Raw genomic sequence first — 13962 nt, forward strand, 5'->3', positions numbered from 1 at the left:
GTTACCACAAGTCAGCCATGAACACAAAGAAGAACACTTGTGAAGTTGCAATACACTTTAACAAAGAAACTCATGTTCTGTCTGATTTCAGTTTCGTTTTTATCGAACAAAAATTTGCAATTTCAGTGATCACAATAGCCTCGACAGCCGCTTGCTTACAAGAGAAACTTTCTGGAGTGCTCAACTTTGCACTCTCCAACCTCACCGGTTGAATAAAAGATCAAAGTTCAACTCTAGGAATAGAATTAGATACAATTAACACCTTGTTTTTATCACCCACAAGTGTTCTCCCTTTTGACTTGTTGACGAAAGTTTTTAGCTTTTTTAGATATTTCTTTGCATCAATCGTTCAAAGGCTCAATCAGAGATTTTGTTACAAGGCTGAGAGTAGACCACACAATGCTGGAATTCAGGGGCAGTTAATTAAGATTTTGTTATTAACCATTCAAAGGCCCTTTTTTTCGGATCCTGTTATGGCGATTTGCATTTTGAGTTCGAAAGCGCCTTGTTCGAAGGCTTTGATTTGGGATTTTGTTACGAAATTATTTTATTCTTCGTTATGTTTTCTTCTTTTTATTAAGTTATACCCTAGAGGCCTAGTGCCTATTTTTTTAAACTATTTATTTCATTGTTATTTCGATCGTATTCAAATTTTTACCCTATATAACAGTTAGTCATAGATATTTTTTTTATTCCAAGTATTTTTAATCCTATCTCACACTTCTGAAGAAGCCCGAATAGGCGAAACGTCAATAAAGTGTGTTGACCACGAAAGAAGTTCACTGTTTGCTCCTTTCCATACAAACTACAATTTTGAGTGTAAGCGTGTAGTATCCTTTGGATCCTTGTAGTGTCCGTACCCCTTTTACCTCAATATCAATTTTTGAGATTTTCTTCAGATAAAAAGCAACTCATGCAAAGGTGTATTTGACCATGTGAAATACACTTGGTATGCTTGTTTTATGTTAGTATTGACATACTTCAGTTATTGGTTTTGACATCTCACAATAAAGTAAGAACATCATTTTTGTAAACTGAAGTAAATGAAGTGATGATAATAAGATTATGATTTTAATAAAGGCCTTTTTTTCCTTAAAACACTTTAGAATCTCTTACTACCCGACATTTCATTCAAAATGCACTTATTCTCAGTAACTGGATATCTAAATTACTTGAGAAACCGTCATCCTCCTTGTTTGCCTGGTTACCAGGCACTCAGCTCCATGTGCTGTTTTGAATGGTAATACCATTTTGTATTTCTCTGTAAGTTATACAAGTTGTAAAATAATGGAGTCAGCGGGAAAAAGGAGCAACATTGGTAAAAAAAGAAGAAGGGAAGATAACATTTTCGCCTCAAGTACAAATAAGAAGAGGAGATATCGTTTGTTTGCAATCATTTGTCGCACAAATCCTGGAAATGGATGATGATGCCATGCAGGCACCACTGCTATTTATGAAGAAAGACGATAAACATGAAAGTTTATATTTCTGGCCTACCGATGATGACATATCATGGGAAAGCTATTCCCAAATTCTTGTTGTCTAAGGTCAACCAGAATTGTGCGACTCCATCTGCACAAACAGGCACCAGTTCTTTGGATTTAAGGCTCATCCTCTAGCCTTTTCAGATTCTGTCCTTAAGCTAATGTAATTTGCTTATAAAAGAATTCACGCCTGTTAGTTAGTACTGAATGTAAACAAACAAAGTCGATTTTATTCAATTTATGAAAAAAAATTCTTGCAGCTTAATACTTTCAAACAGTTGCCTTGAGACATTCAGTTTGTTGCACTGTTAAAAACCTATTGAAAATTGGGAATACTTTATAAACTAACTCATTATCTAGGTTGAATTTGCCAGTTATATAGAGGTTTTGGTCACTTTGGAGCCTGGGAATGAGGAGACTTAATTATGTTACAAAGTTTGTAGTGACCGTACCCACACCCCCTAAGATGATGTTTCATCCCCTTTTCCATTTGTTGTTTCAGCAAAACAAAACACTTTAAAAATTTTAATAAATGCATAACGTTTACACACTGCCTGTGCATTAAAACAGAATGAGCAGTTGTTTCTAGTGTGAATGTACTACTGAAAAAACAAGATCTGTTAAAAGAGAATCTTATTTTACATATTTGTTATAACATTTAATTCTTCACCTCCCTGTACTTTACAGCTGAATTGTATAAACATTCCCATATTATAATATAATGCTGTTTTGTAGAGGTTAGGAATTAACTTGATTGGATGTGAAGCCCTGTATATTAATAATAATAATAATAATAATAATAATAATAATAATAATAATAATAATAATAATAATAATAATAATAATAATAATAATAATAATAATAATAATAAACGCTGGCCAAGCGTGTGTCCGTTGATTTTCTGTGAATTGTTTTTTCTTGGAATCGGAATATGTTGATTAAGATGTTGTTTTTTATTATTTTTATTATTATTATGACATTTGTAACTTCTTTTGAAAAGTTTGTGCTTGAAAATTAGTCTCGAAATCGGAATGAATTGTAAATAGGTTTTAATAGTTCTTTTCTTTTATTATTATTATTATTATTATTATTATTATTATTATTATTATTATTATTATTACTGTAAATACATTTTTACAAAGTTATTTTAATTTAAAAAAAAAAAAATAATAATAATAATAATAATAATAATAATAATAATAATAATAACCTGTGTGTAAAGCAAACGGAGAATATGGAGATTGATGGGCTGAAGTCGATCAAGAGCCTTGATCGAAAATACTTAGCTTACAAGTTCCTGGGTGTACTAGAGAACTATAAGCAGGAAGATAAGTTGGTTCTTGAGAACGCGTCGAAGGAGTACTTTCTTCCAAGTTTGGGGGATAGAAGAAATAATGCTGTGATATTGTAAAAAGTTACATTTTTCATTGAATTTATTGCAAAAGGAATTAAACGGAAGGAAATGGCCCTCACAGGAGTCGAAAAGGTCCGAGATTTGTTTTATTCCTGCTTGATGCCAATGAGGAAAGAATACCATTTTCTTATTCACAATTAAAAATCGGTTGTTCCAGATTGGTTGTGAGAGAACCTCATTTTTATTTTTAGGTGTGGCCTTTGTGATATCCTGCCAGTACAAAATGATTTGTTTGTAGAAAGCAGGAAGTTGGTTATCTAGGTCAAGTAGATCATAATCATAATTACATTTAAACAATTATGTGCCGCCAACATCGGCGAGGAGCGATTTTGGTATGTACTGCCATGGGGCATTCGAGTTAGAACATAACCGTTTCACCCAGTTTAACTTGAGTGCTTTGTCCAACAGAGAAAAATCCTTCATGTCCAAGCTACCAGCTGTTTTTTGCTTGATAAGGGTAGTCTTTTTTATTTTGGCGGGTTTGTGATTCCAAATGAAATCGAACGTGATCTTATTTACTTCCTTACTAAAGTCTTTAGGAGTGTTCATGACGCTGCAGATAAAGACAAGTTTTGAAAGTGCGAATGTTTTAATTAAATTTATCCTACCAACAATAGAGAGGTCTCTTTGAGACCACAAGTTCAATGTTTTCTTTAAAGATCCTAATTTGTCAAAAAAAAATTTCTTTTCAGACACTTCTAGATCATATGTGAAATGCACTCCAAGCGCGTAAACTGGCTCACCGCTCATTTGGAGGTCAAATATGGTATCTTTTCTGTAGTGCATAGAGCCAAGCCATAACATTTCAGATTTTGTTTGATTTAGTTTTAGGCCAGAGCACCTTTCGAAAAGCGATAATAAATCAAATAATTTTGACAGTGATTGGACATCAGAAAGAAGTACAGTTGTGTCATCTGCATATTGTGAAAGTTTGACCTCATTATGTTCATCTACTGTGATACCTTTTATTTCTTTTGAGCGTCTAATACTTTGAGCGAGAAACTCAATAGCAATAACGAATAGTGTGTCGGAAAGTGGGCAACCTTGACGCACCCTGCGTTCTAGATGAAAGTGTTTTGAGGCGTATCCGTTGTTCAAAACACAACTAGAAATATCTGTATAGAACACCGACTTTTATCCATTGTCGGAGGTCAAGACCGAAATTAAACGTTTCGAAGCATTTATGAATAAAATTCCACTCAATCGAATCAAAAGCTTTCTCGAAATCTAAAAACACGGCTATCCCTGGGATATTCTTCTCTTTAGTAAAATGCATTGTGTCTGCTATTAACCTGATACTTTCTCCAATGAACCTTCCTTTAACATACCCAGATTGGCAGGGATGAATTAAGTTCGGCAAGATCTTCTCCAAGCGCGAAGCAATGGTCTTCGTTGCTATTTTATAGTCTACATTCAGTAGTGATACAGGTCGCCAATTTTTTTAAAAATTCGGTATTCTTCTTCTTCTTGGGAATTAAGGAAATAATCCCTTGACTTTGAGAAATAGAAAGAGTTCCGTTTCGAAAGGCGTAATTAAAGCTACATACCATAAATGAACCTAGCAAGCTCCAAAAATAGTGGTAGAATTCAGGCGTTATCCCATCCGTGCCGGGAGTTTTGTTGTTTTGCATAGTTTTTAACGCACGCTCACACTCATGAATAGACATGACACCTTCGCACGTTTTTGCGATTTCTTCCGATAATGCATTTTCTGTTTCAAAGAATTCACTGAAAGTTGAGCAGTTAGGATCCATATTTCTTGATGTGTAAATCTCTTCGAAAAAACGTTCTTCTTCCTCCAGGATGTCTTTCGAGTTTGTGATTTTGTCACCATCGTTATTTATTAAGGACGTTAGATGTTTCTTTTTTTGGTTCTTTTTTTCTAAGTTATAGAAATATTTACTATCGCGCTCTACTGCGCACGATTGTTCCTCGTGTTTTGACACCCACAATTTTAGAAAGCTTGGATTTTATTCTCTCCAGCTCGGTCTTAAGAGAATCACTGTATGACGTCTGGAGTTTGGTTTGCAATCTCATCATTTCCGACAAAAGAATGGATTCTTCGTCACGTTTTCGTTTAGCTTTTATTTTTTTTTGAAAAAGCTATTGTAAAAGCACGAATTTCCATTTTAATCATTTTCCAATACAACCCTTTGTCATTGACTTGTTCATGCTTTTTTGCAAACATTGGAATTTTAAATGTTAACAGTTCCACATAATTAGTATCTGACAGCAAGGAGTTGTTAAACTTCCAGAACCCTGGTCCTCGAGGAAGCTCACTTTCGTTAAAAGAAACGGAGAGAGCGACAGCAGAGTGATCTGAATAAATGTTTGGAAGTCAGTATTTTGCACTCCTTTGCGTGGTCTTTAAGCTGCTTTGAAATAAGGAAGTAGTCAAGTCTACACTGTATTTTCATTGACGGGTTAGCCCATGTAAAGCCTGGTTGATCCGGATTTTTGAAACGCCAGGAATCAAGTAAATTGTGTGTTTTGATTAACGATTGAAGCTCGTTAATGGAAGTTTTTTGCCGTCAATTGGTCTACCACCTTTTTTGTCTAAAGTGCTAATTGTGCAGTTGAAATCATCTCCCAGCACTAGGTTGTCATTGATGTACAGGGTTAGAAATTCTTTTGAAAGGTCCCTGAGGAAAACCACTTGTTGGGTTGCATCATTCGGTGCATAAATGTTCACTAAAACTATTTTGGTACCATCAATAATAGTCTCGGCTAAAATACATTTGCCAAAATCCCAAAATTATCTGCAGTAATTTTTTCGAAATCGACGTCAAGACGTGGCTTAAATAAAATCATAACTCCTCTACTATGAGAGGAGCCATGGCTAGACACAATTTTGCCTCCCCATTCTGTTTCCCATCTTTTGATAGATTCTGGCGAGGAATAGGTTTCTTGCAGGAAAACTATATCTGATTGCTGCTGATGCAACCAACGAAAAACTTGTCTTCACTTTCTCGAACTGTTTAGCCCTCTAACCTTAAGCGATAACAGCTTATACATTTAGTTTCTAATGAGAAGATAGACGGAGTATCCAAGAAATAACGAAAATAGTTGTCTTAGAAATATGCTCACAGTGCGGTTGAAATTTATAACAAGTTTTCGTGCCAAGAATTCGAAACAGCAAAAGATTATTTGTGTCAAAGCTAAAAATTGGGAGCGGATTGACTTTTGTTTAGCTGAGAAACTGAAATCAGTCATGGCGACCAAGTGCTTTCACCTCCCTACTTCTTCTTACAACGAATGATAACCGAGTATAACAGTGTCCTTTTGATGGGAAGAAGGAGCAGGTCAAATTCAGTGGAAGAAATGACTCGGTAAGTTCCTTCTTTAGATCCATCGTTTGCTGTGTTTTATCGATCTATTTTCGCTGATTTTCAAGCGGTAAGAAGCTTCATAGCGCAGGTGAACAATAATTTGATGCCTGACATTAAGTTTTATCGTTGTTAGTTTACTCCTGTATTAAACTTATATTCTTTCTTCATTACATGTGTAAAATTTACAACTCAGTCAATATTGCTCCTACCGAAACCTAAATAAACGCCAAGAAAAGGAGAACAGGGAAAAATCACTCTTCTTGGTTGGAGAACCGTGCGGTGCGAACGAAATTGCCCCAAAACAAAATGTTCAAAAATTAGTTTCTCCACGAATATTTGTCCCATCGAAACGATTGAAGTATATTTGTAAAGCTTGAAACACGTAAAATAAGGAGAAAATATTGATTTTGCTCAGAAACGCATTAGACTAGCAAACGGCTAGCAAGTTGCCTAAATTGGTAGGTTGCGTTCAAGTTAACAGAGAAAGAAAAATTCACCGTCGTTTGCTCATGTTCTCCACAAATCACTTAAATTAGGTCATTTCACGTTGTTGTTTTGCCGATGACGGCAAAGAAATGTACCAAAATTTAATACGCAGAGCGATTGTTTTTGTTTAATAGCCCATTTTACAGTTATGTTCTAAGTGACCTAGCCTTTCATTGAAAGCGAGGCTGGGGGTGACCTTGTTTTGATACAGACCTCACTGCTTTTCATATGTAGATCATGCTGTTCTTATGCTAACTAGTTTGGATTTACATATGAAAAGCAGTGAGGTCTGTATCAAAACAAGGTCACCCCCAGCCTCGCTTCCAATCCAAGGGCAGGTCACTAAGCACACAACTGTAAAATGGCCTATTGTTGTTGCTACCGTCGTCGTTGCTTAACAGGGTTCCCAGACTTATTTGGCGCTCGGATAAAAATGTTTGAAAAATCATAATTCAGTCAATATTCCTCCTACTAAAATACAAAAATGTTTTAAACACTTTAACGCTTGGTTGACTCGAAATATGACAGCGTTTAAAATTTGTGCGTGTCTATACAGTCCAAGCGCATGGAAGCAGAGCGGCGCAAATGCATTGCATGTACACGGCTCCAAAACAAAATGTTCAAAAAGTAATTCTTCTGCGAATATTGGTGGTATCGAAACGGTTAGGTATCTGTCTAAAGCTTGAAACACGTAACATAAAGAAAAAAATACCGATTGTTGCCTGGAAGAAAGCATTTTCGTTTACAAATGATTTGTAAGCGACCGTCAAATTACACGTCATGATAATATTTTTGGTGTAATAGCAACTGAGCGACCCGGGGAAAAATGTTTGGATATTCAAAACTGTGTCAATTCTGCTACTATAGTAATAAATCCAGTCTCTATATAAATGTTAACAAATGGAGAATATTGGAAAAAAGATTTTGGTGTTTGGTAGAATTATTTTGAAGCTTTTAAACTTGTGTGGGTTTACAAGCACACGAGAGCTGTGGTGCGAATGAAAAAAACAAGGCCACGAAAAAATATTTTTCAAAACTTAATTTCTACACCAAATAATATCGATGATATCGAGAATTTAATTAACGATTGAATCATCTGTCGGTAAAACTTTAAACACGTAACATAAAGAAAATTAGCAATTGTTGCCTGGAAGAAAGCATTTTCGTTTACAAATGATTTGTAAACGGCCGTCGAATCACGTACTGCATGATATTTTCTGCGAGAGCAAGATAGCTCCTGGGGGAAAATGTTTGGAAATTCAAATTTGGGTCAATTCTTCTCTTATAGTAAAAGTTCTAGTCTCTAAATAAACGTTAAAAAATGGAGAATACTAGAAAATAGTCTTTGGCTTTTGGTAAAATTATTTCAGAGCTTTTAAACTTGTGTGTGTTTACAAACACATGAGAGCCGCGTGGTGCGAATGAAAAAAGCACGGCCACGAAAAAAATATTTTTCAAAAATGAATTCCTACACCAATATCGATGGTATCAAGAATTTAATGAACGATTGAAGCATCTGTCGTTTAGGCTTTAAACACGTAACGTAAAGAAAAGTTATGGATTGTTCGTTTACAAATGACCTATAAACGGCCGTCGAATCACGTAAACATTATATTTCTGCGAGGGCAAGATAGCTCCCGGGGAAAAATGTTTGGAAATCAAAACTGTGTCAATAGCCCATTTTACAGTTGTGTGCTAAGTGACCTGGTCTTGGATTCTAAGCGAGGCTGGGGGTGACCTTGTTTTGACACAAACCTTACTGCTTTTGATATGTAGATCATACTGTTCTTATGCTAACTATTTGCATTTACATGTGAAAAGCAGTGAGGTCTGTATCAAAACAAGGTCAACCCCAGCCTCGCTTCCAATTCAAGACCAGGTCACTGAGCACACAACTGTAAAATGGCCTATTCTGCTCCTATAGTAATAGTTCTAGTCTCTAAATAAATTAACATGTGGAGAATACGGGAAATAGTCTTTGGCTTTTGGTACAATTATTTCAGAGCTTTTTTTAAAAGCTTGTGTGAGTTTACAAACACATGAGAGCTGGCGGTGCGAATGAAAAAAAAAAAAAAAAAAGCCGTGACGGCCACGAAACACAATGTTCGAGAGTTAATTTTTACCCGAATATCGATGCATGGTATCGAGAATTTAATAAACGATTAAAGTATATGTGTAAAGCTTGAAACACGTAGCATAATAAATCATCGATTTTTGCCTGGAAGAAAATATTTTCGTTTACAAATGATCTGTTTAAACGGCCGTCGGAATCACGTAAACATGGTATTTTTTGCGAGAGCAAGTTTATAGTTTTAAAATGGCTCACAGGGAAAATGTTTGGAAATTCAAAACTGTGTGAATTCTGCTCCTAATTTTTAATAATTTTATTCTCTAAATAAACGTTAAGAAAAGGTGAATCCAAAAAAATGAAGGCTCTTCGGTGTTTAGTAGAATTATTTCAGAGCTTTGGAACTTGTGTGTGTTTACAATCACATGAGGGCGATGCGGTGCGAATGAAAAAACGCGGCCACGAAACATTTTTCAATAATTAACTTCTCCTCGAATATAAGTGAAATCGAAAGCGATTAAAGTGTCTATGTAAAGCTATTTTAGAGTTCTGAAAGTTGCCATAACTGATCACGAACGGGTGATATAGACAAACGTGAGGCTTCCTTAAACTTACTTTTCCGGCCGGTCTGCTTTAACTTGCTATTTATCGCTCTCTTTCACGTTGAACTTTGCTTAATCGTCCCCGCTTTTCTGTTTTCTTTTTCTCTCTCTTTCTCTTCTTTCCACGTTTGTCAACATATCCAACGAAAAAATATAAATTGACTTTGTATTTTGTGTTCTTTAGCATTTCTGTTGTAAACGCATCTCGCCATGCAACTTCCCACTAAACAAACACGGGCGCATTAGCATTGTGGGATTGCGTACGTACGGGCGGTCGGTCGGACGCATGTGACGTCATAACCAAACCAAAATTTCTCGCACTGATGGGTTTACCAAAATCTCTTAGCTATGGGGCTCCGCAAGTGCGCCTCCGGCGCGCGGAGCTCCCCTATCAAAATGCAATTCTTGATTATGGTGATCAATCAGGAAAAAGTATAGGTCCAAAAAGAATATAAATCCCTTCTCTTTCTTGGAGGGATTATACTAAGAGGCTATGATTAGATTATGCCAGGATTATGGTTCCTGGTTATGCTGCCCAAATGTTAACCCTATTTCGTGGGGGGAGGGGGAGGGGCGGTGAGAATCTATCCTTCCTTCATTATTCTGCAACTATTTACAATATGACAATGACACTTGGAATATAAATAGTATGTACTAAGATGTTTCCTTTGAGGTCCGCATCGAAAAGCTGATAAAGTCATATTACGGCTAAGAGAAGACTAACATGATCTAAAACCAGAAACGTTACTGTAAGAAACATGTTTTTTCTTTTCTTTAAAATGGAATTTTTCACTTTCTAAAAAAAACCCTGCCAAATTTCTGAAAAAAACGCCAAGTTTCATGACGTTTGCGCAAAGGTTAAAAAAGTTATCCAGGTTTAAGGTCGCCGCGGGCAGATTCTGATATCCGCCCTCCCCCACTAGAAGTCAGCTCAACGTTGTATGAAAAACTGATAGAAAGGTCACTTATAAGGGAGAAAGAAATAAAGATAAACAAATAAAACCTACCGTAAATACAAAACAGGAACATTGATTGCGATTAAGACGGTTATCACTGCAAACAGAATCTTGTTGTCGATAAGTGATGGGGAAACCTGCTGACTTGCTGTAACCTTCACCATGTTAGGGGATTAAGATTCTCCGCTGTATGCACAGTCGTGTACCTGTTGTTCAAACAATTGTCAGTAAAACTTTTAAGAGCGGCTGCCTGTAAGAATCGAGAACTGCATTTCAGCGACCACTTGGTCGAATTTCTGATATTTCGTCTGAAGATACCCTTGGATTAACTATTTTCGAAAATCATATTTTAAAGTTCCAAGGTATTTAATTTTTTGAGAAAATTGCAAGAGTTTGAAATGCGGCCTAGGTGCGGTCACGGGCCGATGAAAACCGCGAAAATTTAGGTCAAAGGACGAAGAGCCGTTCACGGTGTAAAATAACCCAATGAACTTGAAACTTTACACAAACCTAGACCAACCATCTCACAAGAGAATTAATACAACAAACATGCCAAATTCGCTGGCTGCTTTCTAAAGAATGCAGATTTGTGTACGCTACTCAAAATGGCCTTGAAACTAATGCCTATTTTCATTGAAATAAAAGTGTTTCTGGTATGTCATTTTCTCTAAAGTAAATCTCATATATCGAAAGACGAAGAAAAGAGCTTTATTTGTACCAAGTTTCAAGCTCTGATTCAAACTCTTTCCCACTCAAGAAAGATCGAATATGCGTGCGATACTTGCGGCTCGCAATTCACGTCACGAATTATGAGATCAGAACCTATTCACAGACACTTGACATTTGGAGCCCGTGAATGTTGCCAAACATTACATATTGGGCCCTAAAACTAATCAGACGGACTGAAGACAGCCATTCAATGTTTTTTGATCCGAGATTTCTTTCCTACTCTGCTCTAAAATAATATAGTTATTCCGGTCAATTAGCCTACGAAACATGTGCAACAAATTTGCATACCATTTCGATGTCGCAGGAAAAAGTAGTGCAAATCATACTTTACAGCTCCTTTATCTTCTAAAATGAAGTAGTCGATCAGTAAACTGGAGAAAAGCGTGTGACTTTGTTCCTGTCGTGTTCTTTTGAGTGTTCGTGTTAAGCAGCGACGGCTCAATTCAATAAGCCAGTGTGACACTGATCAACTGTAACTCGATATTCCCTTCGCTGATGTGGGTAACGCGCACGTGATCCTGGCCAGGCATTTCGGTATGGAATCCTGCGCGTACAAGCTAGGGCGCTTTTAGGAACTGTAAATAGTGAAAAGTACTGCTTGTGGGCCAAGCTACGACTACCCTGGTGATGAAAACCTTGTCAAGCTAAAAGACTGTACAACAGATGCGAGAGCCCATCTTGCCAGCTTTGATTTTTTTTTCGCGAAAAAAATTCAAGTATTAGTGTCATTTCGTTTTTTAACTTCAATTATACATACCCTGGAACGTCGATTTTTTCGCGAAAAAAAAAAAGAAAGAAAGAAACATCCATAACCGCCATCCTTACAATTAAAAGTATGAAATCTGTATATTTGAGAGCATAGTAGTGAGTTCCCTACCGACCACCAACCCGACCTCCCCCCTTCCCCCTAGCTACAAGCGTCAATAATATTGTGGTTATTGTTTACTTTCCTAGACCGTTTTCTCGCTGTTCCTGCCAGTTTCTTTCAACTCTGTGAAACAAATAATAGCATGAAATCTGAAATTGGAAAATGAATAGGCGAAATACGGCCCTCACCCGCACGTGCTAGCAATAAGGTAGTAACGGCCCTCACCCGCTTGCGCTAGCAATAAGTTAGTTTTTGTGGCCATCATCAGACAGACCAAGGCTGGCAAGATTCCTATCTTCTCGAAAATTGAAAGAAACCGGCAGGAACAACGGTAAAACCGGTTTGGGAAAGTAAACAATAACCACAATTGACGCTTATCGCCGGAGGGGATGGGGATGGGGGAGGTCGCGTTGGTCGGTGGGGAATCCACTACTCTGATACCCTCAAAGTTGATACCCTCAGACTACTCTGATACCCTCAAATTTTATATTATTAATTGTGGGGATGGTGGTTATGGATAGATTTTTTTTCGCAAAAATCCACGTTCCGGGATCTGCATTACTGTAGGTAAAAAAAAAAAAAAAAACAAAAACTGACACTAATACTTGAACGTCCATTTTTTTCGCGGAAAAAAACAAAGGCTGGAAAGGTGGGCTCTCAGATCTCTTGAACAGTCCTTAAGCTCGTCAAGGTCATCATCACCATGGTAGTCGTAGCTTGGCCCACAAGCACTACTTTTCTAAAAGCGCCCTGAACGCACAAGTGCCTGGCCAGGATCACGTGCGCGTTACCCACATCACCGAAGGGAATATCGAGTTACAGTTGATCAGTGTCACACTGGCTTATTGATTTGAGCCGTCGCTGCTAAACACGAACACTCAAAACAACACGACAGGAACAAAGTCACACGCTTTTCTCCAGTTTACTGATCGACTACTTCATTTAAGAAGATAAAGGAGCTGTAAAGTATGATTTGCACTACTTTTTCCTGCGACATCGAAATGGTATGCAAATTTGTTGCACATGTTTCGTAGGCTAATTGACCGGAATAACTATATTATTTTAGAGCAGAGTAGGAAAGGTCGAAAAACATTGAATGGCTGTCTTCAGTCCGTCTGATTAGTTTTAGGGCCCAATATGTAATGTTTGGAAACATTCACGGGCTCCAGATGTCAAGTGTTTGTGAATCGGTTCTGATCTCATAATTCGTGACGTGAATTGCGAGCCGCAAGTATCGCACGCATATTCGATCTTTCTTGAGTGGGAAAGAGTTTGAATCAGAGCTTGAAACTTGGTACAAATAAAGCTCTTTTCTTCGTCTTTCGATATATGAGATTTACTTTAGAGAAAATGACATACCAGAAACACTTTTATTTCAATGAAAATAGGCATTAGTTTCAAGGCCATTTTGAGTAGCGTACACAAATCTGCATGCTTTAGAAAGCAAACCAGCGAGTTTGGAATGTATATTGTAGTAATTTTTTTGCAAGATGGTTGGTCTAGGTTTGTGTAAAGTTTCAAGTTCATTGGGTCATTTTACATCGTGTACGGGGCTTCGTCCTTTGACCTAAATTTTCGCGGTTTTCATCGGCCCGTGACCGCACCTAGGCCGCATTTCAAACTCTTGCAATTTTCTCAAAAAATAAAATACCTTGGAACTTTAAAATATGATTTTCGAAAATAGTTAATCCAAGGGTATCTTCAGACGAAATATCAGAAATTCGACCAAGTGGTCGCTGAAATGCAGTTCTCGATTCTTACAGGCAGCCGCTCTTAATTTTTGTTTTGGCCGTCATGTGCGGTATCCAAAAATACAGTAAGTTTTTTCTTTTGTTTTTCCTGCTCTCCTATCTTAATTATTATTCTTTTAACGAGCCCTCACAAGAATCTTTATTTTTGAAGGAGGTGGGGTTTCTTGGAAGACCTGAAGCAACAGAGCACATAGCCTCTAACATATAGCCTTTAAAATTCTTTCACCTATCTTCCTTACGTTGATTTGCTGCTTTACGTCAGTTTGCTGACAAA

The 13962-nt window shown here is 37.0% G+C and overlaps 2 protein-coding genes across 7 annotated transcripts in view; one reads left to right on the forward strand and one right to left on the reverse strand.

The window, feature by feature from the left end:
- Positions 1 to 13962, forward strand: part of LOC146452470 (hemagglutinin/amebocyte aggregation factor-like) — a 119272-nt gene that overhangs the window by 44726 nt on the left and 60584 nt on the right. The gene's annotated exons all lie outside the window — the stretch shown is intronic.
- The window catches only part of LOC146452471 (polyunsaturated fatty acid 5-lipoxygenase-like), a 51710-nt gene that overhangs the window by 23971 nt on the left and 13777 nt on the right, over positions 1 to 13962 (reverse strand). For 2 of the 3 annotated variants that reach the window (XM_085097865.1, XM_085097864.1), the window contains exon 2: positions 10392 to 10546. The exons of the other annotated variant lie outside the window; for it this stretch is intronic. In XM_085097865.1, coding sequence (XP_084953991.1) covers positions 10392 to 10504 — 113 coding nt within the window. In that variant the 5' untranslated portion in view covers positions 10505 to 10546. The remainder of the gene's footprint in view (positions 1 to 10391; positions 10547 to 13962) is intronic. 3 annotated transcript variants of the gene reach the window in all.

This window comes from Pavona decussata, unplaced genomic scaffold (genome assembly GCF_977016875.1).
Source record: "Pavona decussata unplaced genomic scaffold, jaPavDecu1.1 SCAFFOLD_368, whole genome shotgun sequence".
Taxonomy (NCBI): domain Eukaryota; kingdom Metazoa; phylum Cnidaria; class Anthozoa; order Scleractinia; family Agariciidae; genus Pavona; species Pavona decussata.